We start from the raw sequence: 27101 nt of genomic DNA, 5'->3' as shown, positions 1-27101 counted from the left end.
CAGGGAGTATTATCATGAATCTTTTCATTATTCTAGAATCTATAATTAAAATTGATCAGCAGGAAAAAAAGGACTTGTAATTACTCTAGATATTTCTAAAATAACTTATTCATGCACCTCAGCGGCTAAAGACATATCAATAGCAAATTATAATGACAAACAAGAGAAAACTTCAGCCTTTCCAAATCAAAGCTCTGCATTTCCACATCACAGATACAGATGAAGCACTATGCAAGATATCATATAATCATAGAAACATAGAGTGGTTTGGGTTGGAAGGGACCTTAAAGATAGCCTCATTCCAACTCTCCTACCATGCGCAGGAACACCTCAGACCAGGCCAGGTTGCTCCAGCCTGGACGCACCCACAGCTTCTCTGGGTAACCAGTGCCAGTGCCTCAGTACCCTCACAGTAAATTATTTCTTCCCAGTATCTAATCTAAACCCAGCTTCAGTTTTAAGCCATTTCTTTGTCCTGTCCACTACCTGCCCTTGTAAAAAGTCCCTCTCCATCATTCTTATGGGCTCCCTTCAGGTACTGAAGGGCCACAGTTAGGTCACCCTGAAGCCTTATCTCCTCCAGGCTGAACAAACCAAATTCTCTCAGGTAGCAATTATGTTTTCAGGCAATACTACAGGGCTGTGTGCTTTGACAGCTCAGGCTCTTGGCCAGCTACAGGGAAACTCAGATGGACTCTGCTCTTGATCTTATCCTATTCTGTGATGCTTAACATCATCAAACCCTGGCGCTCTTTAGTGCTGGACCAGAACCTGACTGTGGGGTGGGAGGGGTGCTACAGGAGCCTACACCACCGCAGTGCATCAAATACTCCACATGCAGCCATTATTTCACAAGCAATGCCTCTAACACATCATCTGCCTCACTGTCCGCACATTCTGCCTTCATTGGGGGAGACTCCCATAAAGAAGTCATGGAGAGGAATACTCTTTGTAACAGCAATTAGGTATTGAGAGGCCTTGCTGAAACTTCTGTTTTGTTTTTCCTATAAATCCATAAAAACCAATGGCTAAGAAGGGCAGTTCTATGGGCTAAGTACAAAGATGGGGATGGGGAGCTTTAAATTTACTCTGTGATCTGCCCTAGACTTCTGGTTGTCTGAGGGCAGTCCCTGCATGCACTTGTGTCCTAAATGAGCAGGTCTGAGTGTGGTTACACACAGTCAGCCTGAAGCTCTCCAGATGCAAAGCTTGACACCAGAGCAATGTTGTCTGTGGGTGAGGGATTATTCTCATCTGCTCTTTTCAGGGGCTAGATTCACACCTCCTGGAGGTGTGACTCCACCAAAATGCTCTCCCTAAGAATAGTGCTCATCTCTCCACAGTTACACAAGTCCAGATCTGACGGATGAGCTGTTACTTTGGGGGTGTTTTCAGAAGCCTGCCTGAGACGTACAACAGCAAGCAAAACTCAGCAGATGGTTCCTACCTTAGATCGCTGAGCAAACAAATCATCTCCTTGCCATAAAAGTCACCGGAAATAAGAGACACTGTTGCTTTTGTGGCTAGATTACAGGGGCTAAAGGGTATGGCAAGGTATTGACCCTCTGAACTTATACCCCTGGCTAAGTGACATAATAGTTCCCAGCAGCTGGACAACGTAGCCGTAAGTAAATTTTAGCAAGACTTTGGTGACCCCACAGGGAGGTGTTATGCCACAACACTTGGTAATTTCCCGGGTACTTGTGTAGCACAGACCAAAGGAACAGCTGAGCAGCAGAAATGTCTTTGCTAGGTGTTTTGGTAAAGCCTCACCTAGGAGTTGGCAGAAGTGCAATTCCATGGCACTCTGTTTAACTGCAGCAGTGCCACTGAAAAGCACACAGAATCCATAAGCAGAAATGGGACCACAGGGCTGTGCATGTGCTCATGAACATTTTTAATAAACTCATGTAACAGCATATATGGTGTCAACAAGGCTTTGTTTTCACAGGGAGTACAGAACAGTCAGACGAGATCAGTTTTAAGACTCCCAAGTTCACTGACTTATTCCTGATGGCAGGCAGCAGCCCCAGCTCAACAGAAGACTGATAAAGGCCAAAAGGATGTGGTGGTGTTAATCTGGTCCCTGTATAAGTCCCTGTAAAAAAGTAAACTGCCAGGAGTAACAGATTAGCCAAACACCAGAAATAAAAATGTACCCCAGTTCTGTTTTCTTCCCTTTTCCCTTCTGCGCCAACGCCCCCCACCTCCCCCAACCCCCATTTTTCTTTCCTTTAAACAGAAAAAGGACAGGAATGTCTTATATACGCAACCCCTCAATCCTCTCTTGACAGCACTAATGTAAGTTCCAGAATCTCGTCACATGTTGGGTATGCCAGGAAAATCAGTAGGAAAGCATGATCACTGGTTGTGTTTTCTTATGTTGTTCCTTCAGTCATCCTATTATTGAGCAGTTAATCATCAGTGTGGTAAGTGTCCTTCTCACAGTGGTGCAAAGGAGGACACAGGGCTGGCATGGCTTGACAACCTCATGTCATTGCTCACAGACAAGCCAAGCACACCTAAAGGTCTTGTCTCTTAGTCATCCCCTTTGACAACCCTGTGCTCTCCTCTGGCTTGGCTCAGTACCTGAAGCCGCTGCCTGGCAGCAAGAAGGAAAGAAGGGGAGGGTAGAACACTCCTGAGTGGTGCAAAGGAGACAAACTCCAAACCACTGTTTTGCTTTCATTATGGCCTCACACAACAAGACTCCCAACCAGTGTGGTCGAAGTATTCTCTCCATGAGACTTAAAGTGAAGAAGAGTGGAGGACTTGATCCAAAGGAGTCTGTGGACTTCACTAAAGACCACATCTTGCACAGCTCAAACTTTATGTGCTTCTCAGGGGCCTAATATGCCTTGAGGGCCTTGACCTCACCTGGTGTATCCATCCACAACCCCTGTCCAGAGCTGAGTTGTTCACTTAAGCTCAGCCATGAGCCTTCTATCCTCACCTGAGCTATGTTGTACAAGTTCCCATCTCCAGACCGTCATCTGCCCTAGTTTCCCAGATATATCTATCCAGTTCTACTTCCTTGGTGGACCTTGGACCTCTGATGTAGATTTGTCTTCAGCCCTGTCTCTCGACACCTCTGTCTGGGCTCTCTAAGAGGGCCCTGTACCTGGTTTATCACTTCACCTTGTCTGCAATGGTCAGGATGGACTCCATCATTGTCCCAGCCAGCCAGATGCTGCAGGACTGCACCCTGGTTAGTGAGAGCTCTGTTTGAGCTCGGACCACCTCAACTTCCAACTTGCCCCTTCTTGTAGTACAGCCCCACTCTGGCTGCTCCTTGACAGTGCCTCAACTGCTCTCTGGATGAATCCAACTTACACCTTACTAAATGCAGAAGGAGTGTGCAGGTTGCTGCTGTAGCTATTCCTTCAGAGACTACTGAGACTTCTTTTCACTTCATCAGACCACACTCCCTTCAGCCTTGAGCATGAGGGACACTGGGAAACATTTGCAGGTTGAGACAGGAAGAGAGGGCAGCTGGTGCCACAACCCAGACCACACTGATAAGGTCCTTTAGGATCACCAAGCAGCCTTCAGAGATCAAAGCAGATTCAAGCAGAGGAGGTGGGGCAGAGTCTGAGCTACTACCAGACCTCCCTGCTCTCCAATTAAATTTCAAAGAGATAAGAACCCAGCTGCTGATCCACCCCAGGGCAATGTGTATTGGCTTTAGGAAGTTATATACATCCCTCCTATTTCACTACAGACTTCATCAGGTGACCTGAGTCCAAGCAGCCCCCTTGTTGCTGGTCCTGATGAAGGAATGCTGGTTTGACCCTGGGTCCTGATCCAAGATGAAATCTGTCATTGACTCATAGGCCTTGCATTTCCTTTCCTATTGTCTGAAAGCCAATTTCAAAGTTGTTTTCGCAGCCCTTCATGACGTCCCAGTGCAGCTGTGCTAAATTCCAATGTGAAAGCAAAGACTTTAAAAAGAAACTAGGATCAGAGCAAACATTAAAAGCCTTCAGAAGAGATTTTCCTCTCCAGAGTGTTGATGGAGAGCCCATCGTGGTGGACACACAGAGGCCGTCCCTTCTGTGGCTGTGTTGGGGAGAGTGCAGGCAGATTAAGTTGACTAAAGTCCTTAAATCTTGCTATCCCATATCTGACACTCTGCTTTCCACTTTCTTTCAGTCTTTACACAGACAAACCTTTTTCTGAATTGAGGAAGGATCTTTCTGTCTGCATTGTGAATAAACACAGGATTAGGACTTGACTTTTCATTTTTACTGACCTATACTGAGCCCTTTTCTGTGCTGCTTTAAGTGCCTTTTCATGCCACTCCTTCACACTTGGTTTCTGAGTCATTCCTAACTAATTTTGTGAGCTGGTGGGTAGTGTACATACTTTCACACTCAATCCTTCCAGTTAACTGCACAGCACTTAGTTTTAAAGTTTGTTTAATTTTTCTAACCCTTCTGCTCAACTACTGAGCCCTCATGGCTGGAGAAGTGAGGCAGGCAGGGACACACTGCAGTTTAGCATCTCCTGTATTTTCTGACAGCTCTGCGAGGGAATTTGCCCTCTGAATTCTCCTGCAAGTTGTAGTGTGATGTAGGCGGACATGCTCTTGCACGCACTGACAGACATGGCTTTCCATGGTGCAGCACCAGGTTCCTGCAAAGCTGGTTTGAGCCATTCGTTAGTCTTGCTTCATACCAGGAGGGCCACTTTTCAGCAGCTGCCAGAGCTGATGTCAGACCCCACACACAATAGAGTTTTCAAGTCTTTATCAGTTCGTCTCTTCTCCCTTCATAGATATCCTGGAGACTTTGCATCGGCACGGGACAAAGTCCCACCAGGAACAGGGATTTTCAGGAACAACACACCCACCTCTGATTGTACTTTCCCACTTCCCTATTCTCCCTGTGATAAAGAAGGACAAAACACCTCTGTACCTTTAACCCATGCCTACATAATTGAAACTGTCCGTTTAGTGAAAGGCTCAAATCTTCACACCAGGTGGGACATAAAGCCCGGCCACAGCAGTAAGTCAATACACCTAGGTTTGCATTTCCCTTTCTTTTTCCCTTTCTTTCCCATTTCCCTTTCTTTTTCCTTATTGGCCTTTCTCAGCAACTGCCTCACCCTAAAGAAACATTTACTGCCTCACCTAGCTTTGTTACAAGAACCTGTTCTATAGGTTTTATGGCTAATGTGGCCTTAAGTTACCAAGAAATCTGAAGCTCACTCCTGTGACTTTCGCTTCAAAATACTTTTAAACCTTCGTTATACTGGCGGGTTTCCTTTGGATCTCTGTGGTCCTTTTCCCCGAACCACATCCTAGTGCTTAGCAGTGCAACCCCAACATGATGAGACAAATCTGAATGTGAGGAAGGTACCCAAATTTAACCCTTGCCTGGAAGAGCTAACTTTCAGGAGCATCGTGAATATGTAATGCAAGGATGTCAGGAGACAATCTCCCTTTTTGTCATTTCCACATTCATCAGCAATCTACAGCATGGGATCTGAAGTAATTTATTCTTTTCATACACCCTAGTAACGTGGAGCTAATAAATTGAACTTTTGCGAGGACTTAACTGGAAATAAGCAGCCCAGGATATGATGTGCAGCCCCGTACTGTTAGAGCAGTTCTTGCATCACCACCCAAAGTCTGTTAGTACGTCACCATCCACTCATCACTTCAAGGCTTGGCTCTTTTTGGCCAGTTTTCTGTTTTTCTTGAGCCTCAGTCTCTACACAGGACTACAAAAATCATGAGCCATAGCTGACTAAAATGAGGGGCATGACTACCAAAACTCTGCCAAGTTTCAGCATATTATACTGAGCTGGCTTTTTGGCTGCCTTCACTTTATCACCTAATCACAGACTTACCGAAATTCTGAAGTGTTCTCAAAGTCGTCTACTTAATTGTGGCTATTTGCAAATCCTTGGGGACAGTCAAGCAATCAGCTGGGAAGCAGTGTCATGCAAAGTCAGTTTTCTGAATAGTTTTTCACATAATTAGGCAGGAACCATAAGAGTTGCTTGTTCCCTCTACCCTGACGTTACTGCCCATCTCCCTCCTACTTTCTTGTCCCACTACTGCACATAGGAATCATTCAGTGGAAGATGACAAAAATATATGTAGTGGCAATACCCACCCCAGCACACTACTGACAGGTTGTGCGCAAATCAAGTTCACTTCCCCAGTCTCAAATCACCAGTCTTGATAAGACATTCATGCTGCATAGTACTTCACATATATTAACTTTCATGCATTTCATATTCAGGACACATGCAGCAGGACCCTGGGACTCTCTGGACCCTGGGACTCTCTAGCCCATGTTGTGTAGTTCGTGGATGAAAAGTGACCACTGAAAATCACCATGTTGCCATTAGTCAAAGCTCCTGCCAAGTCAGACTGTTCCCATGACAAGAAATTAGTGTGTTCTAAAATGCTTAGTTTTTTCAGCTCTTGCCAAGAAAAGTACTTGTGATGTTCCTAAACCAAAATGTGATTCAAAGGAGCTCCTGAGTAACAGAATGATTAATTTTGCCATGGGAATTCAGATATTCAAAGGACAAAAATTCACAAAATTCACTTCAGAATTAATTGGCAGCTGCAAACACTTCGAAAGAATGCAGCTTTTCAGGACGGCCTCACAGAGGGGATGTCGCTGCAGGCAGGCAGGACAGATCTAGCGGCTGAGCTAGCCCTCCTCTCCACATAGCATCAGAAAATGGTCCACAAGCTTTGGAAATCAAGTTGCCCAAGGGACTCCCTGGCTAATTAGCCTGGCAGACCTAGGACACAGCAGGCCTCTGTCTGGGCGCACTTTGGAGTCACAGATTTCATCACAGCGAAAAGTGAACCTAAGCAGGCTGTTAAGAATCTGGCAGAAAAGCTGGCAGAAAGCCACAAGGGCCAGATTCAAAACCTTCCTGACAGAGATGATTTCACTACAAAAAGCTGAGGAACTGACACATCTCCTTTCATGTTTTACTTTAAATGGAGACAAATTTCCACAGAAAACTCTCCGCAGGTTCTGTTATTGAAAGGCCTTGGAGCCTGATCCTGCAAAAGCTTTGACTCACAAATAATTTTCTGGAAGTGTGCAGTCACTGTGTCATGCTTTTCCAGAATCGGATCACCTTCAACTGCCCATTTTTCAGGCTGACTCAGAGCAGTCCACCTCTGCTGGTTCATCTGGGTTGTGTGTGCCTGGTTTGCAGAGCCATAGCTGGCATGAAATTCTGTTCACCCCTTTGAAACAACACTTGAGACATGAAGCAGATGCAGCTACATCTGTGACTACATCTGCATAAAACAACATATGCTGGTTACTTACAGCATATTCAAACTGCAGATTAAAATCCCGATTGTTTGCTTGAAGTTGTCTCTCTTCCTCTGCAAAGAAAAGGAAACACATCCATCATGCTTGCAAAGAAAAGGAAACACATCCATCATGCTTGAGGGTAAGCAGAGTCAATATAGATGTGAATGAAGCATCAGAAAGTGCAAGCATAGCTGCTATGAAGGGAGCGACACAGTGAATCAGAGCCTGTGCCAACAGCCCCATGCCAGGGACCTGGGGTGGCTGGTGATGCTGATGGAGCTGCACTATGGACTAGTACTATGGCACTCCTAACACTACGTAACAAGTCTCCTCTACCCACTACTCACTGTAATGCCAGTGCCTGGTCAATTTGCTCACCTTCTGGGTAGGAGCTCCCACTTATAACTAGTGATGCTCACTCTTCCTGCCCTGTTCTTCTCTTCCCCCTGAAGTCTCTAGAGTTGTTGCCATCAGCCTACAGTTGGTGCCCTTCTTCCAGTAGAGGTGCATTTCTGAGCATCATCCTGCTGATGGGACACCATCACCACATCTATCATGAAATCAAAAACTACTGGAAGGATATCAAAACTTCATCAAACCTGTCCTTTACCTCAAGGCAGGGTCTTGCCTCTTCCCCAAAAATTACATAGAAAGCTCCAGCAACACCTGTTCTTCAATTGCCTATTCCAGGACTGAAGTTTCCTTCCCCTAGAGCAGTTTTTCCCTGCATTATCTAACATAAAACTCATTACTTCAATTTCAAGAAGTTTCGCCTTCTCCCAGGAGGATCAGAGGTGGTCTTCTGCTTCCCCTAAGTTCCTTGTGCTACTTGCCAAGGATGCAGAGTACAGACAACTGAGGGAGGCGATTATCCCACTCTGCTCTGCACTGGTGCAGCCTCACCTCGGGTCCTCTGCAGTTTTGGGCACCACAGTATACGAAAGGTATAAAAGCTATTAGAAAGAGACCAGGGGAGGGTCATGTGGATGGTGAAGGGACTGGAGGGGAAGCTATATGAGGAACAGCTGACGTCATCTGGTCTGTTCAGTCTGGAGAGGAGTAGACTGAAGGGAGACCCTTGCTATCTACAACTTCCTCAGAAGGGGAAGAGGAGGGGCAGGCACTAATCTCTCCTCTGGATGCCAAGTGACAGGACCCAAGTGAATGGCCTGAAGTTGTGTCAGGGGAAGTTTAGATTGGATATCAGGAAAAGGTTCTTCACCCAGAGGATTGCTGGTCACTGCAACAGTTCCCCAGGGAAGTGGTCACAGCAGCAAGCCTGATAGAGTTCAAGAAGCATTTGGACAATGTTGTCAGGCATGAGGTGTGGTTCTTGGAGCTGTTCTGTGCAGGGATTCTATGATTCTGTGATTCCAAGTTCACTATGTACTGAAGGTTGTTATGCCTTACGCTAGCCTTCCCAAAGGTAAGCAGCTCCCGTTTCTTCTTATGCATTAATCCATCAGTAGGAGCATCACTCTTGGTGCTCTCCAGTGGGCTTCCCAGCTAGTTCAGCCCATTCTGGATGCATGCCCAAAATGGGCCATGGTTTGCAGCTGAGATCTTACCAAAACTGACCAGGGCACAAGGGAAAAGCAACTTTCCTTGCAGACAGTACATATCATGCATAATAATTTGAAGTAATATCCTTATGCACCACCAGCACACAGAGAAGGGCTTCCCAGAATATGATCCATTTTGGCAGATCCTTTCTGGCAGAGGCTGATGCCTCATCAGGCAATCCAAATCTTTCATTTGTCCTTGCTGAACTGCATCCAAATTCTTTGAGACTATTTCTCCAACTAGTCAATTCTAATCCTATCTTTCAGTGTGCTTGTAGCTCCTGCCAGCATGGTGCCATTCACAGATGTACTAAGTGTGTTCTTTATTCTGTCAAGATGTAGAAGTAAATATTGAATACCACACTCAGGATGGGATATACCCCTCATGAATCTTTCAAGTTTCCTAATCAGTCATCAATATCTATTGTTCATGTCCTTTTTTTTTCTGAAAAATCTGGCACTCACTGTGATTTTATCTCAAGCATGTATCTCCACTCTACTTGTAAAAATGTCACAAGTGACTGTCAAGATACATGGTGGCTATCTGAGGCTTTTTCAATAGCCCTCCAGCTACCACTAAAACAGAATTAGTTTTGGTTTGATGCAGTTTTTCAGGACTGCTGACTGTTAATTATCTCTTCCCCACACATACACTCCTACTTACTTTGAAGTGGTGTGCTGTATTGTTTTAACCTTTACTCAAGTTAAGCAAATACATCTATAATTGCTCAGCTTTTATTTTTTCCCTGTTTCAAGATAGGATGCTGTACTTGCTCTCTTCCCAGTCTTCTGAACTTTGCCTGCCTGTGAGCCAGACTCTCTAAGGCAGAACTGCTCCAGGGCATGCTTTACCTTACCCAGTCAACCCAATCTCTCGCTATTCCAGCCCAAAACCTACCCCTTTCTCCTCTGCTTTTGGCAAGTATTATGTTAGATGTCTAGAGAGGAAAAAAAAAAACCAAAAAAAAAAACAAAACCAAAAAAAAAAAAAAAAAAAAAAAAAAAAAAAAACAAACCAAAAAACCCAAACAAAAAAACCCCCCCAAAAAAACCCAAACAAACAAAACAACAACAACAACAACAAAACCAACAACAACAACAAAAACCCCCAAACCACAACAAACCCCCTCTGATTTCTTAGGTTTTTTTGCTAGGCTTTTTCCACTGAGACTCCCCAGGGACCCCAGCTCTTACAGAGCAACTTTATGTCCTTGACAGCCTTTTCTCACTTTGAGCCTTTGTCACACTGTGCTGGATAAAACAAACTGTTTTACACCTTCTAGATACATCCTTCCTTTGTCTGAAGCAAATGGGGAGCTTCTGATTTCATCATTTCACTCATCCTTCTGAGCCTTTCTCTGAAAGGTGATAACTTATACGTGTGCCCTTAATATCAATTAATAATATATGTGCCCTTAATATCAATTAATAATATATGTCCCCTTAATATCAATTATTTAAGGAAACAACAACTCTGTCTAATTCTCTCTCCACCCCAGGATTCCTTCCCATGAGGTCTCAGCTATTAGTTATTCATATTTATTTAAGATTTCCTTCTTGAAATCAATGTTAAACAATTTGACACTGTCACTTTTTCCTAAGTATCATTGCATCATTTCATAACTACTCCTGTTTACACTCCCTCCAGCTTTCAGAGGACCAGCCAACTCCTCCCATTCCCTCCATTTTGGAGGGAATCACTTCTGAAACAGCCTTCTCTCCTCTCCAAAAAATTACCCACCTCTGCACCAAAACTCTATGCCAGCTGAGTAGGTCGTGTTCCTTTACAGTTCTCTCCAACTCTGCCTCTGCATAGATAGAATTCTTCATTTGTCACCATGTCCTACCTCTCAGAAAACCATATTTTCTTTTCTTTTTTTCCACAAAAGACTGCCCTTCTTGGTTTGCTATGCCTTTGTTCATTATCTTGTAGAATTACTAAGAGATCTGCAATTTGCTCATCTCTTTCTTCAAGCTGCTTTTCAGACCACGCAGTCATAAAACAAAAACTTCTGTTAACCATAGAGAGTTAGTTTTATTCTTTTATATTAATGTTCCAGCCTCATGAATTATCACAGCACGTGTCTGTTACACCTATTAAATGATGTGTTAAGATATCTAGTTATTCCTGTTTGTTCACTCTTGCATTAGCAAGTGTCTAAGCTATTCAGTGCATTGAAGTGCTAGCCTTCTTCCTTTTCCTTCAAAGACCCTGTAAATACACAGCATCTCTGATTTTTAAGCCCTTTTTCAGATCACCATTTTTTGGTCTCTATTTTCATCAAGCCCTCTAATGTAAAGCTATGTTAGCAGGCAAATGTGCTTTTCTCCTTCTTCAGGCACATCTAACAGTTTCAGTCATTTTGAAATCAGCTGCCATCTGCCCCAAATGGATGATTCAGATCAAGCACAGCAGCTTCATTCAACACCTTTAAAGTGCTAAGTCCTTCACTGCTTTCCTCAGACAAATTTTTCACATCTTCACAAAAGGGATAACAATGTACCAAGAGATCAGAGTCACTTATCTGGTGTCCCAGAGGAAAACAGAAGCAGAGCTCAAGAGGTCCAGACTTGCTGGGCTTCAACTATTGTGTTGTGTGCTCCTTCAGGAATTTTCCTGAGAGCAACCGGTATCCTCAAAGCTGATGAAAGATAAAGCTATTTGTTAAAAACAGAACGTCCCAATACTTGCCTGTTTCCTGCCATACAGTAAGTGCTACCCTTATCCCCTCCTCAGGGGCTTCAAGTCTAGTCCTGGAAGAAATGCCACAGAAAAGATAAATGGTGTTAATGTAAATAGGAATAGATGACAAAGCTTTAGAGAGCCTCGGTGTCACGTGTCACAAGGCAGTTTCTGAAGTCCTCAGTGGCTTTCTGTTTAGTATGCAGAAACAGAAATTCAGGTGCTGCAGGCAACAGTTGAACATGCCCTGAGCTCCTTTGCTCTTCCCAGGGCACACTGTGGGAGCAGCAAGCCATCCCCTTTCTCAGGTTGCCCCCAGGGTCTTTTCAGCCAGGGAAGAGGCACTTGACACATGGATTTGAACTCTAGAGTCTCAACTGCTCTTAGAAAAAAGCTGCAAGGAGCCTCTCAGAACAGTGAGAGATGCACTCTCCAAATGGCTTTTATGTGAGAAACATTAGTGGCAGCAAACAGCTCTGGGATGGCACAGAAACATGAGGCAATGGGACATGAAACAGAACAGAAATGAGATCAAGGCGCTGCACTTCCACATGGCACCTAAAGGCAGGTTTTCTGTGATAAACCTTTCTTAAGGCCCTAGGTAACTGTGAACCTGGTTCAAAACTGAATGGAGCTTTTGATTGCCATAGCCATCCATCTCTCTCAGAGGCAGTGTCTCTAAAGGCCAAAATATGAGGTTAGAATTTAATTTTTCCTGCTGGGTAAAAGCCAATACTTTTGGTTAAAACAAGAAAAACCACAATAAACAGGGAACCGCATCCAACAGCATCAGGAGAACTTCCTGTCCTCTGGGTACACCAAAGGAGAACCACTCTGACCACATGCACAGGGCAACACTGCCTCAGTGGCTTTTAGCAACTGAGGACTGTGAGGCCCTACTGCTGTGCCTCCTAATCCAGCAGTTCTCAACCATCATAGACCACATGGCTCTCATTTGTTTCTGGAACAGACTGGACAGAAATGAAGACTCTTGGATGATCACAATAAACAAAATATTAAGAAAAGACAAGCATTACACCAGCTTTGCCTGGAAACCATAACTCAGGGGTTTTTGGCTGTAGATCCAAGCATGCGTGTCTTACCATGCCCTGTTGATTCTGAAAGCAATGAGGAAAAAGGGAGGGGGAAGCTGTACAGATATCAGAGGAGAAGTTTTTCATTTCTTGAAAGTTTTTAATGTATCTCTAAGTAAGTCAAATGTTCTGCTTCTGCATATTGCATTCACTGGAAAGAAGGAATGGTATTTGTGCTCCAAGTTATCATTTCACTGCCACTGAAAACTATTTTAAATTATTCATCAGTGGAAACTCAGCGTACATAAATATGGCTTAGTGCCCAGTTCTTCGTCTAACCACTGAGACCAAGTCACTGGGAAGGTGCCTGTTTTCTCAGGCAGATAGTTTTAGAAGCTAAACCTCAGAATAACATCTGCATTTAATAAAATTAAATCCATGCCAAAAAATCAGCTATAAATGTAACTGGCCAGCCCACCAGCTTTCTTACTTTAGGACAGCTGCATGGAAAAGTCCTGCAAAAGGTTAGATTCAAGATTTGGTCAGACAGCCTGGAAATTTGTTTCTGGTTTATGCTAAGGAGTATAAGTTAAAAAAAGTGCTTCCAACAGGGTATTGGAAAAGTTTTGTAGATATTGGGTCTTGTGGCTCTAAGAAATGAGAGGTTGAGATCTGCCTGGTTTTGCCAAGTCCTATACAAACTAGGCATGAAATGAACACAGCCCAATTAGGGGACTGCCTGCGTAACCAACCCTGACAACAGAACAGAGACAGCATAAACTCTGTCAAAATAATAATCTCTCCTCCACCCCTTAAACAAGTGATGTCAAGAGCAAAAACTCTGCCCTGGACCAGCTACGAATAGTGGCATCCAGGAGCTGGACTTGTCTCCCCAGCTTCCCTTACAGAGTGGTTCTCAGCAAAGCTATTACCCTTACCAGGTCATGAAAGCTGTAACAGATTGTTCTGGTTCCAAGAGAACTGACACTACTTGGGACTGTAATTCAGGTTTCTTTTGCAACACGCTATAAGCAGTCCCAGAAGACCCCCTCTAGTCACACACCTCATGCTGTGTCTCCTGCTATCTCCTCCCTGTCCCATATGCCTCCTAACTTTTGTTTTCTCTACTTTTGGGCACCACATCATCACTGTGTGGCCCAGCTTTTGGTATCAGCTCTCAGCTATGGCCACCTCACACCCAGCATCCAGGAGACCAGCCACCTCTTAACAGGCAGACAAATCTTGGCCCTGTTTTCTGGTCTTTGCTGGATTGCTCCTCTATGTTTTCAAGAGACTGAAAACTTAGATGGTGGGTCAGTACCTCCATCCTCTCCTCAAAAATCCTGAGAATTACAGTCTCCATTGAAAGGCAACTCCGTGGGAGAGGGCAAGTCATCATATAGTGTGTTAGGCAACCAAAATCTTTTTCTCCTAGGAGGTTATTATACAAGATAGTAGCTAAAATCTCCTTGCACCTTAAAGCAATAATTACCCCTTTTTGCAATCATTTGGGGTGAAGAATCATGGAACAAGTGTTTTGATTTGCAGGTGCTGTATCTGGGTAGAGTCCCTGTCACTGGGGTAAAGAGAATGGGATTATTTGTTACAGCACTAATACAGAAAATTTCACCTTCTTAACACAGCAGTACCTTGCTGGGATCAGAGCTGCAACAAGTGAACTTCATCCAAAACAAAAGCCGGGGATCTTTATGTGTAAAGTTCATCATCTCATATGGATCAGAGTGAAGCAAAGAGCCATATGACAGGTCTGAGGGTCATAGTGGTTAAATATCTATATTTCACAGCCAGTCTGTGACACAGACATTTGTCAGGCTGTGTCACCCTCAGGCTGTAACCTGACCAGTGCTGCTCACCTGCTGCTCTGCAGCACGAAACCAAAGCCCATCCCTGCCCTGAACTGCAGCCAGGGCCTGGCAGGGTTCAGCAAGCATGGCTGGGGCAGCAGCAGCAGTGAGAAACCAGTGGGATGGAAACAGAGAGAGAGAGGTCAGAGCCAAGCCCAGCTTGGAGCAGGAACATGTTCAGCCGCCTGTCAAACAAATGTGGTTTTTTATTGACTCATAGGAGGGGCTCTATGGGGCTCCATGCTATAAACCCACACATTTTTAATGCGCAGGCGCCCCCCTCCTCTGTGGAGACTCTCTGACTGCCCTGGCTGGAGAGGATTTATGCCGGCAATCACATGCATTTTCATCTCAGAAATGGAGTAGACTGTGCTGAGTGTGAGGCATTTAATTAAGAAAAAGCATGCATCATGACCTTACAGGGACACCATGATCAATGGGTGTAGCACTCTTTCATCCTTCCTGTACCTCCATTATTAAATAAATATATCTATTATGTCTTTTTGCCTCAAAAAACCAAGAATCCTCCTTCCTCCTGAAGAAATAAAATGGAGAAATACACTTTTGTGGTCATAGACCGTGTCTTTGGTGATTGGTACTGAGCTCAGCCTCTTGTTAAGCACCAAACAAGCACCACACATAGTGGAATTTCTCACACAGGTAAAACATTCCATATACCCCTGGTATAGAAAGCCAGATTATTTTGCTACTGGAATCACTAACAGAGGACCCGCATTGGTGATGTACTGACCTCCATTTTCATGCAGCAGATGAAAGGTCTGAAATAAAAAAACCCTGAGGATGAACTGGAAGTATTTCTGCCTCTGGTCTAATAGATTTTTAACATCAACATAAAGTTCAATGTTAGACCCTGCCCCTTTCTAAAAGCAGCATATGCTGTAATTCTTTAGGGGAATGGTCTCTCGCCTTTTGATCCCTCTGGAATGTCCTCGCTACCAGTCCATACCTAATTGGCTGAATGCCAGGACCCTCCCAAAATAGGAGACTAGATAAGACCCCTGTACTTCTTTGTTCTTTCTCTTTCCCTCCTGGACCCCTTCAACCATAAGGAAAGAGAAAAGAAGAAAAGACAGCTCCAAAAGGATGCCCCAGATCTGGCCAGTATGTACAACATTTGTGGTCAAATAGCACTCTTGGAACACAGGTGGAAGAAGTGTTGGATAATTTTAAACCTGAAAATATCCCCATTAAGATTTTTCTAGGAAGGGACATAGGCTGACTCATCTCCCCCTTTTTCCATCTCCTGCAACAACACCAGTTCTGGTTTTCCTTCCTTTCCTACTCCTGGCAATGTCTCAGTCACCTGCCCTAGCTCTGGGCAGAGGTGGGGACTCTTCATGTCTCAAAAATGCCTGGCAACAAATTAATTCTCAAGAAGCATCTACGTCTTTTCATACTTGTTTCAGTCCACTTCAGAATAAAATATACATTTTTCAAATATATCAGCAGTAGAAATCATATTTTCTTCATTTAGAAAAACTGATCCCCCCCCACCTCCCACCCAGTTGGTTTAGAATTTTATATCTCTGTCCAGGTTTTATGTCTGATAGTAGTTCACATCATTTTGACTAGTATTAGCATGCCAAGAAAAGCAGCTGAAATAGTCTTTCATTTTTATTTTGAAAACTAGTCTGATAGTGACTGGCTGGCACATGTTATTTCCTTAACTAGAAAACAGTATCTCCTAGACATGCTGGTAAATATCACAGCTTAACACAATTGCACATGTTGTTAATAACAGCAATGCACAATGATAGGAAGTGATGCAAAAAATCATAAAAATAAATACAGCTCTGAAACAAACTAGGAGAAGTTTTTCAATTCACAGTTATTTCCCTCATTGGAAATTATGCAAAAATAAATACATTTTTCATACTCAATGTCTATTGTGGTGAAACATTTCCCATCGGATCAGAATGGGGATCCCAGAAGGCAGCTGAGCTTGATGTCCCATAGTGCCAGTCATGGACTGCCTTCTTCAGGAGCTGCCAAGCTCTGGCCAGAGCCTGACTGCCCCAAGCCCAGCTGCCTTGGTGACCAGCAATAAGGAAAACCCAGTGGAACTTTCCAAAAACCCTAGCTCAGTTTATAACCTTCTTCCTCCTCTCACAGTGCCCTGAGGCTGAGCTTATGGAGACAAAACTGCAGCAATGACTGCTCTTCCAGCTGTGTAGATAAATTCTCCCTGCTCTCTATTCCCATTTTTTTCATGGACAGTACCTGCCTGTCCCTGTCCTCTAGATAGGAAGCTCCAATTCTGAGCTAAACTGCCATGGGAAGAAGCCAGTGAACAGAGATATTCCACAATTATCAGCCATCTTCAACCTTCCACACTCTCAATGAACAAGAAGTGCCCCCCTTCCTCTCTGTTCCGCCCATGCTCACTGTAGGTCAAACCTCAGTGTAAAAGATCTCAGGCACCTTTTCCATAGAAACACCTCTGCCGCTTATCTAAGAGATGTACTTCCCTGCTTCAGCTGGAACAGCTTCACCAACATTATCGGGCAACTGGCTTCCTCCAGGCATCTTTGTATGTCAGCATGAGCTGTGTTTTAGTTACACTCCTGACAACTCCTATAAAGACCTTGAGACTATAAAAAGCCAACCCTTATCTCCAAGAAACTTAAGACCATGTAACCTGTCCTCTTAAACTACACCTATCATATTTCACCTGCACCTCAGTTCATGTGGAAACCATGCCTTGCTGGGGAGAAAAGCTGGATCTCATGGGAACAATCCTGATACCAGGTCCAGCAGCTGATGCCTGAGGTAATCCATTCCCTCCAATAAAAGTCATATCATGAGCAAGGTTAAACGTCATCCAGCTTTGCTTTTGGAACAGAGATTTGGTCTTTCCATAAGCAGCACTGCCCCTGCAAGATGTTCCCTGTGCAAGGGCCTTGCCTGCTCTCAGGCAGCACAGTCCTTTGGACTTATATAAACACAAAGGTTTATAAACTCTTGGATTAAAATAGCACTTTATCACTGGCATTCACACCTAGTTAAATGTTTGCAAGGAGAAATCATAGCTTTGAGGCTGCAAGGCAAGATAATTAAAAACACAAGAGGAGGAGAAAACACTTTCAGCTTCCTGTTATGGAAGCTCCTCATTTCCTGATCACCTCTGCTTCCTTAGTCCTCTGAACTTTTTCCAGTTTGCCTTCATTGGTTTGAACTGATGGTCAGATGGGAAAAGATATTGTTCTTCCCAATAAAATACAGGGTTAATATCTAGGAAGATCTGAGTTTCTCGAATGCTTAGTTGAGGGAGGGGGACTGAACCCTTCCCGGCTAAAATCCAGGCCCAGGCCCAGGCAAAACACACCACTTTCCTAATACAGCAACAGAATCTTTTTGATAATCTGAACAGCTACTTCTTTACAAGTGGGGGTGCCCTGAGTAGATGGTGGCTCACATATAATCCTGTGCTCCCTCATCTGCAAAGCCAAGATGAAGTAAAAAAGATCTGGGACTGGCAGAGATCCTTCCCTGGGAGCAATCACAACCTCCTCTCCTGGGACTGTCAGAGAAGCAAACGGATGCCCCCGTCTTAACACCAGGGCTCACCGTCTGCCCTGGTCCAGGAAGGGGAAACAGCAGCACAATTGCAAAAATAAACCCCTGGGAAAAAGCTGTTCAGTCCTCTGAGCTCAGAGAGGTTGGAAAATAATTTCTTGTCAAAATACAAATAGGGCAGTAATTTCAACTTCATAAAATACAGAGAGGAACACCCTGAAAGGAAAGTCTAGAGACTTTCCCTCTTCACCATGTCTGCAGACCTTGATCCCCTACCAGAGACTGCACACTGGGTCTCTCAGGGTGCACGTCTCTAATTTACTCTTCTTCCTGTTTCTGACTAGGGGGGATTTCTGGGCCATTGCCATGATAAAATAGAATCATACAATTGTTTAGATTGGGAAAGACCTCCAAGATCAGCAAATCCAGCTGTTTACCCAGCACCGCCAACTCCATCGCTAAACCCTGTCCCTAAATGCCACATCTGCACATCTGTTAAACACCTCCAGAGATGGTGACGTCACCAATGCCATGGGCACCCTGTTCGAATTCTTGACAACCCTTTCTGTGAAGAAATTTTTCCTAATAGCCAGTCTAAACTTCCCCTGGTGTATCAAGGCCATTTCTTCTCGTCCCGTTGCTTACCTGGGAGAAGAGACTGACCCTCGCTTAACTACCGCTTCCTTTCAGATAGTTTTAGAAAACAATAAGGTCTCCCCTGAGGCTCCTTTTCTCCAGGTTAAACACCCCACAGCTCCCACAGCAGCTCTTTATAAAACTTGTGCTGTAGACCCTTCACCAGCTTTTCCCTTCTCTGGACACACTCCAGCACCTCAAAGTCTTTCTGGTGAGAGGCTCAAAACTGAACACAGAATTTGAGATGCACCAGTACATTTCATCATCCAAAGACTGCATCAGAACTTTGCACTGTGCATTGCTCATCCACCCACACCCACAAAGGATTCCTGTACAAAAAAACCACCAAAATCCAACTTCCCCAAGGCAGTCGTGTCATGAAAGCACACAAACTCTGTAGCTGGTCCTGTTGCAGATATGCCCCCATTCACTGGCACCCAGACCGCAGCACTCCTACAAGGCAATATGAAATGGAGGGAAAGGAAAGAAAGTGTATCTTCCCTTGCTCTGGGCCAGACATGCTCCCAAACAGGAGCTCAAGGACTTGCAGTGTGCTGTATTTACATTCCTTTGCTCTCTCATGACAAGGGCATTACCAGACCACACTCACCTTTCAATTTCTTCTTTCCAAATTTTAATCCAAATAGAGACATCCCAAAACTTTATTTTAGTCCAACTCCATGGAACTTCTGCAAGAGAAAAGAGAAGGCAATTCACAACACATGCAGCAGCACATACATGTAATTCAATGCCAAATAAATGGGGGAAACAAATTCCTAAGCACTGCATCCAACAGCCAGAGTTTTATCACCTAGAATGCATTAAAATACAAAACAATATTAGGTTTTCAGATTGCAGTGCATCAGTGGGCTACCTTACCTTGGACATGCTGATGAATTCATCTCCTGCATGGAACAAAGAAGGAGTCAGTGGAAGAGAGACTGAAAAGGACATTCCCACTACATTGGTGCTATATGAAAATGAGAAACACACACTCAGAGCTTGTACTTAAGGTACAGAGGAACTGCGTGTCTACCCAGAGCAAGACCAACCTCCTTGAGGAGGAGGAAGCAGCGGGAAGCACTGGTTTCCTGTAAATCCGCCTCTGCTCAACATGTGCTGGCTCACACGGTTGTCCACTGCTGGTCATCCTGCGTGTTTGGGGCAGAGTAGAATAAAATTTTTCCCCTGCTGTCCACAAACTATCTGGCCCAGAAACTAAGGCCAGGCACCAGAAATGCATTTAAGGCCCTGAATAAATCCTGATAGGCAGAGGAATTGAGCATTTAAAAAAATCACATCAAAACTGGCTGGTAGTGAAATTTTCAGTGTCCCAATCATCAGTCAAGTTTATTTAACAGCTTTGAAGGTGATGTTGGTGCTGACAACCTAGAGAATCTGTGAACGTGAGAAAAGATGGCATTGCTCTGTGACCAGGAGCCTGAATCAACAGGAACAGAGTACCAGTTTTTTAAATGGTCAGTGAGGCAAGCTGAGAACCTGAGCCACAGTCTATCTAGAAGAAGTCTTCTGGGTGACAGAATGTCATTTTTGCACTTTATCCTATGCTATCTGTGCAGAGCAAGAGTCCCTAAAGGAGACAGGAATAGCAAATATGTGATATTTTGGAAACCCACCGTGTGAACACAGCCTATGCCACGCCCCAAATGCAATCCTGATACATCACCAGTGCAAGCTTGGGTTTCATGTCTTTGCAGAAAATAAAGGTAAACTTTAAAGAAAACTCTACAATCCTTGCATATGTCAAACTTCTGCTTCAGATGCTCCAGCAAAGCTATATTTAGTAGCTGCAGTTGCATGAATCTGAATTTGATGAGGAGTTTGGGAGCCTCTCTGTGCCCACTCTGCTTGGAAGATGTCCTTTCTCTATTCACTTAACCAATTGTTTCTGCTTATCACAAAAGAATGTTTCGGTACAACATCTCCCCAGAATTTCTCTGCCCATGAAGCCAAACCACTTAAAGTTAAAATATGCAATGTTACAACCTAAAGCTTTTTTGACCCTGCTGACCAACTCCATCCCTGACCTCAGTCCATCACTTTCAACATATTTCTTCCACGTTTTAAAATTACTATTATGTCTTACAAAACCCTACTAACTAGGACAGAGAGCTCCCCATAAGATGGTGGGAAGAGTGAGACACACTCCCCACACACATAGAGGTAAAGACCTCAGATTTCCTAAAGCACCAGGAGCCACAGATCTGATAATCACTAATCTGGTAATCCTGGCAGCACAAGGATGCAAAAGGTTGACTGGTTATAATCAGAATATTGATGATTATATGATCCATATGAACTCTGGATGTTGCTGTATTTGCAAAACATTTTAGAAAAACAAAAGTCAGTGTTCACTGTCAGCACGAAGATGCAAAAGGTTTACTGCTTATAATCATCATATTGATGATTACATGACTCACATGAACCCTGGATCTTCCTGTATTTTCCAAGCATTTTAGAAAAACAATTCCCAGCTACCAAACCTCTCCCAGCTGTGTACTCAATTGACAAGGCATGTAATTTCAGCAGAGGGTGAAAAAAACGATGTTAATATTTTGGGGGGAGCAGAGAAGAGAAGATGGTTACAAGCTTTCGTTCAGCAATAATAACTTGAAACAAACAATAGACTTTCACATCTTCCAAACAAAAACCTGAAACTTCCTTCAGCTCTGACACATGGCTTTTGTTAATTACTGTGATTCTTTGAACCCTGGTTTCTGGTGGGACTGTAGCATGACAAGAAGACTGAAACAGTACAGTGCTTTTATATGGAAAACACATGAAAAGCTTTTCACACATTAAACACAGATTTTCAATGCATTAAATCAGGATTGCATTCATTGAACTCAACAGTAAATTTAAGTTACCCTCATGGCCAGCATAAATACCCTTATGGGCTTTCAATTCCCGCAAAACTTTGCCTTTTAGGGCATGGGACATTTAGACATGGGAGATAACTTTGCCACATCCATTTATACCAATTACCTCTCCAGTACGTCATTTCCACCACACTTAGAATACCTGCTTACTTAGTTGAATCCCAGGAGTTATGTATGAATCCTTCCCAAGCTGACCTGATCCTCTAGGCAAAACTCGGGTCCTGACTTGCCCAAACCACAATGCAATTTGAAAATGTGTCAGTATTCAATGGGCACACAGATGATGGCATTAAGAGCTGGACACACCCCTATTGCATTGAGGTGTACCCTTTATTTTCATAATATTGCAAATATCTTCTTTTACTGCTTTGTTATTGACACATTTAACCCCCATAGTTCTTTACAGAGGAAAGCCACTCTCACAAGGGCTGCAGCTTCTGTGTAAGGCTGCCTGCTCACATTGACCATCAGCTGCCAGTGTAAAAATAAGCACAAGTAATGGTGAAGTTGTCCTCTTTGGTGGAACAACAGGTACTGCTCCCGTTTTCTCACTTATCACATCTTGTGCAGACAGATGTGCTCGCTTGGCTGACCTTGGCTCTTCCTGCATTTCAGACCCAGGCCTTTTTTCTTGGGTTATTTTAAACTCTCAATTCTACCTCCATGGTCCAACATCTTTGCACCTGTATATATGAACGACGTCCCTATTTCTTCCCCCCCAGATTTCACATGTAATCAAAATTCATGCCCCTGTTCTGTGTTCTTTATTTTCCTATTTTTTAAATCTGAGATTTGTTTTCCTTCCAAATTTGCAATGATGGGTCATCAGCCTCCTCCACTCACATCTATTTTTAATTACAGTTTTAATTTCTTTTTATGCTTTCCAGGGAAAAATAAATATTGGGGAAAAATTATCTCATATTTCATTTGTTGTGTGGCATTAAGTACTTCTCAAATTTTGGTATAACAATTTCATAGCCTCCTTTTCCTGAATTAATTAAAAACCCATAAACACACAAAAAACATTCTATAGTCAGAAAAAAGTCAATTTCCTGTTTGTGTTAATTTTCCCTGCCACCAGCTGTGGTCAGGCAAAGTGAAGTGCTGCTTCAGTCTCCTCTAGTTGCTTTCCACAGTCTGTGTCAGCCCTTCTGGACTCTTCGTTGTTGTTCCGTTTTCCACTTGATTATTTTTGGATTTTCTCCATTTCTTTTTATCCCAGGTACTCTACACTGTTCAATAATCAACTGGGGCTCAGAGTATTTGAGCACTCATGCAGGTCCAGCCCCTCAGCTTAACAGGACACATGTTACTTCCCCAGATGTTTAGGACCTATAGCAGAAATTATTTAAAGTTCAAATTCACAGTTCTTCACCTACAGGGAACTGGGGATATGAGCTACAAATAAATTATCCCCTCTCACCACAGAACACTATTACACCTATAAGGTTCTATGAACTGTCTCTCTGTTGCTTACTTGTTTGCAAAGATAATCCACCAGGTTTATGGCTACTGACAGTTTGATCAAGGGCTCTGGGTATTTCAATATCCACAATGAGAAGCTGCTTTGACAGGTCTTGAAGAGGGAAGTGATGTTTGCTCACAAACCAGATTCTGCCTTATTTAAGAGAGACAGAAGTGAGGTGTGTCAAGGCAATCCCAAGTACAGGATGAGCGGAGAATGGTTTGAAAGCAGACCAGAGGAGAAGGGCTTGAGGGAGCTGGTGGATGAGAAGCTCAACATGAGCTGGCCACATGCACTCAGCCCAGCCAAATAAACGGTTTCAACTGAAAGAGAGTTGGCTTATATTAGATATTATAGGAATAAATTCTTTCCTGTGAGGGTGGTGAGGCATTGGTACGGGCTGTCCAGAGAAGCTGTGGGTGCCCCATCCCTGGAAACACTCAAGGCCAGGCTGGATGGGGCTCTGAGCAACCCAGTCTAGTGAAAGGTCTTCCTGCCCATGGCAGGGGAGTTGGAACAGGATATTTAAGGTCCCTTCCAACCCAAACCATTCCACAATTCAATGGTTTGTCTTGAGAACAAAACTGCAAAGCTCCTTCTGAATGAGGGGTAAGTTGCAATGAGCTACAACACGTGGATTTTGCAAAGGTTCATTGAGCGCTATACTGCAAACTGGAGGAGGAGGGAGGCATTTCCCACCACCACAGCCCTTGAGTGGCAAAACGAGAAAAGACATGTCACAACGTGGATGAATGCAGAGTAGATGTTGTGGATAGAAAACACATCTCATTTCTTGGCCCTGTTTCTCTGGACAAAGATATATGATACATCAGATTCAATGATAAATATGAATTAGAATATACTTGGTGCCTCTTCTCCTATCACTTCATTCCCAAACTCTGTGAAATGATTAATACAATAATCTGTTAAATACAATAATTTTTGGAAGGGTTATTTTAATCTAGACCATGGGGTATAGCTCAGTACAGACTGAAATTCCTGTTCAAGCAGTGGTCATATCAGATCTGAGGGGGCAGTGAATTGTTTTGTAGTACAAGAAGCAAGCACCCAGAAATGAGGGGAATTAGTCAGAAGAACAAGATTTCTCTAGTCAGTTTTGCCACCAAATATCGTGTGGTGTGTATACACACAAAAAAGTTTGAACAACCCTATGCAGGTACAAATTCAGAAGCATATCATGCCTTCCCTCACCTTTTTAGGTCAGGTCAGGTGTTGCACAAAAATTTGGGGCTTTTTAAATTTGTGTTTAGATCATGTAATGATCACAAATACCCACTGATCTTACCCACTATTAGTTTTCAGGCTTAAGTACTAAATATCCAACCAATAACTCAACATATGAGAAAACAGATCTCAAGCACTGAACGTCATGACAAAAAAGGTTGAAAACTTCTTGTTTTCACTGTGTACTGCTCTTGGTGGAGTAATAATGTTAAATACGAGGTCTCAGTCCTTAAATTTTGAACATGAATCACTTTACACATGTATTTGGAGGCACATCTGAGAAAATAATAAGGATTTAAAAATACATCAGGTCCTCAATCTCCCTGTTTCATCCAGGTTTTTGTTGCCACATGTCATATGCTGGACCTGGACAGTCACATTCACACACAGGTATTGCAAAAGAAGGACATCACAGTGCAGTGTTTGCCAAGGCTCTGGTAAGAGCAGCGTAAAGACCTGGCACACCTGGCACAAACTGACCTCGCCATGTGCCGCACAAAGTGTTTGCTAAGGAGGCCCTTTGAACGACAGCTACACTAACCGTTTCACTCAAATTTGTCAAATTTTGGTTCCAAAGAGAACAATGCATTTGCTTTTCCCTACCAAAAGCAGATGCAAAAATTTCAGTCATTAGAAGTAATTAGTACTAATCATCTTTCAGCACTGAAATACGTTACTATTTGCATTTCTCCACCCCTCCTTACATCCTCTTGTGTTTGAATACTTCAAGAGCAAAACAGGGAATAGCATGTGTTGCACCACTCCCTGCTTTGCAAACACAGAAAGTGAGCTGCAGGGTAGACAACCAAAATGTCTATTTTGAATCCAAAAACTACTCTTGTTCAGGACTGAAATCAGATTTGGCAGAATTAAAACCCGGAATAAGTTTAGGGTACTGTAAGTGGTCACTTCAGGCATCAGGGTTTACAAAAGTAGTGTAGCCCCTGGTTTAAATCTACTGACTTGGTGCTAAGAGTTTGAAAGTATCCCTGAAACCTCCCTGCTTTTTCCATACCTGAAGGAGGCATCTTGAACGAGGTGAGCCAGCCCTACAGCTATTTTCTGGTGCTGTTCCAATCTATACATACAGAAACCCGTGAAATTCTGCGTTCCTACCCCTACACTCCAATGTGCCAATGCAATTAGCTGTAATTGCTGGGAAACAGCCTCAGTCTGTTATCTGCCACGTCTTAAAGTAATGATCCAACATCCTCCATCTGTCTTCATTAGAACACTCTTTAAACTGACACCAGGATGGCAGTCAAAAAACTGCATTCAGCTCCTCTGGGTAAGTTAGTTGCGACGACGCTCAAGTTACGGATTAACAGCTGTGGTGGAGCGGGTTCCCAAAGAGAAACGCAGTCTGATCCCTCTGAAACAAACAATAGCAGCTTCCCCGGGCGGCTGCTGCTGCTCCTGCTGCCGCTTGGAATCATGCACAGCTCAGCTCACTCCACCCAGACGTCTCTCAGCTCGCCCGTAGGAAAAGCTCAACCCCGAGCGCTTTGATTAAGCTTCGCAAAACTCTTGGGTCTGAAAAAAACCCCACAAGTTTCTGCCTCCCCCACCCCCCAAAACTGGCAGGAAAAACAAGAGTGCGGAAGGAAAGCATTAAATCTTACCCTTGAAGCCTTGTAAAAGTCACAGCACCAAAGTTGCTGCCCTCCATAGCACTCCGGTACACTCCTCTCTTCTCATTTACACGCAGCTTTATCCCCTCCCAAGAGCGACAGCTTCGCTCGCAGTCGCAGAGCCAGGACATTCACCTAAGGACGCAAACCTTATCTGCGCTGTGAAATGGGCATCGCGTGTCCTCCCCGATACCCTTAAAATCCGCCGCTGACTCGCTCTGACATACAATGTCCCGGCAACTACACTTACTCCAAGTTCCCTACTTCTTACTTCAGCCACTGGGCTTGGCTCCTTGCCAAATTCTTTTTTTTTTCCTCCCCTATTTTTATATTCTGCTTCCTGTTGAGAGGAAGAGTGTAGTTGCTCCCTTAAAAATAAAACGCTTCAGTGCTACTAACAGTGAAAGAGTAAAGCACAAAAGCACAGCATCTAGGCTTGGGGAACCCAAATTAACTCCAGAGGCAGGAGCTGCTCGCTTTACCTACCTCCTGCTGACGCGGAAGCTTTCAAAAAGAAAGCAAGCAAGTAAAAGAGCCCAATATATCAAATTGCTTTCGAAAAGGATGAACTTGGGAAAGGATCCATTTCTCAGCAGCAGCCCCTCTCTCTGTATCTCTAACAATGGAGTTGGTCAGGACTCCTTAAACCCAGAGACACAGTCCTACAAGCTGATCCCAAGGCTCCACCTCACCCGCTTTTCAAAGTTGTGAGTAGCAAAAACTCTGCAGAGAAAAGCCTCATACAGCACAATTGCATAAGTCAACCACAGAGCTTCCTCCAGCCAGCCAGAGGACTGCTTTGGCACCCAAATTACTTGCTCATCCCAAGAGCACGACCTTCCCTTCCCCTCCGGGACACCTGCCTGACCGCACTGTGGCCATGGGGACCCTCATCACCAGAAACCCCCAGCACGCTCCTGAGCCTTCCAACCTTCCCACCCCATTTTACCACCTTCAACAAACAAAATATGCACTTTTTTCCCAAGCTGTGGGACCCTTCACAATCCAGTGCCCTCCTATATGCCAGTCTCCTGGCATTTTACCTGCCAGCTGCTCTAATCTCCAGACCAAAACTGGGACAACTACAACTTTAATCCATGTCTAGCTTCCCTATACCTGTGAATTGCAATTATTTTTAAAAGCACCATTTACATAGTCATGTTCACAGTAATTCCTGCCACGAACATCTCCATGTTTTGTGATGACACAAGAAACTTTAACATTTCTATGTGTATTTGTGTTCAG

General features: G+C 43.8%; 1 protein-coding gene across 1 annotated transcript in view; it reads right to left on the bottom strand.

Annotated features, from left to right (window-relative positions):
- LOC136288149 (phospholipid-transporting ATPase FetA-like) overlaps positions 1-26310 on the bottom strand; it is a 79651-nt gene extending 53341 nt beyond the window's left edge. Inside the window, exons 1-3 of the mRNA XM_066180977.1 lie at positions 25848-26310; positions 19226-19304; positions 7311-7369 (exon numbers count right to left, since the gene is read on the bottom strand). Coding sequence (XP_066037074.1) covers positions 7311-7369; positions 19226-19268 — 102 coding nt within the window. The 5' untranslated portion in view covers positions 19269-19304; positions 25848-26310. The remainder of the gene's footprint in view (positions 1-7310; positions 7370-19225; positions 19305-25847) is intronic.
- Positions 26311-27101: the final 791 nt, after the last annotated feature.

The sequence above is a fragment of the Chamaea fasciata genome, unplaced genomic scaffold (assembly GCF_029207755.1).
Source record: "Chamaea fasciata isolate MVZ Bird 193981 ecotype frontalis unplaced genomic scaffold, bChaFas1.0.hap1 SCAF_4, whole genome shotgun sequence".
Lineage (NCBI taxonomy): Eukaryota > Metazoa > Chordata > Aves > Passeriformes > Sylviidae > Chamaea > Chamaea fasciata.
The sequence above is the reverse complement of the archived record's forward strand: the minus strand, read 5'-3'. Positions and strand labels throughout refer to the sequence as shown.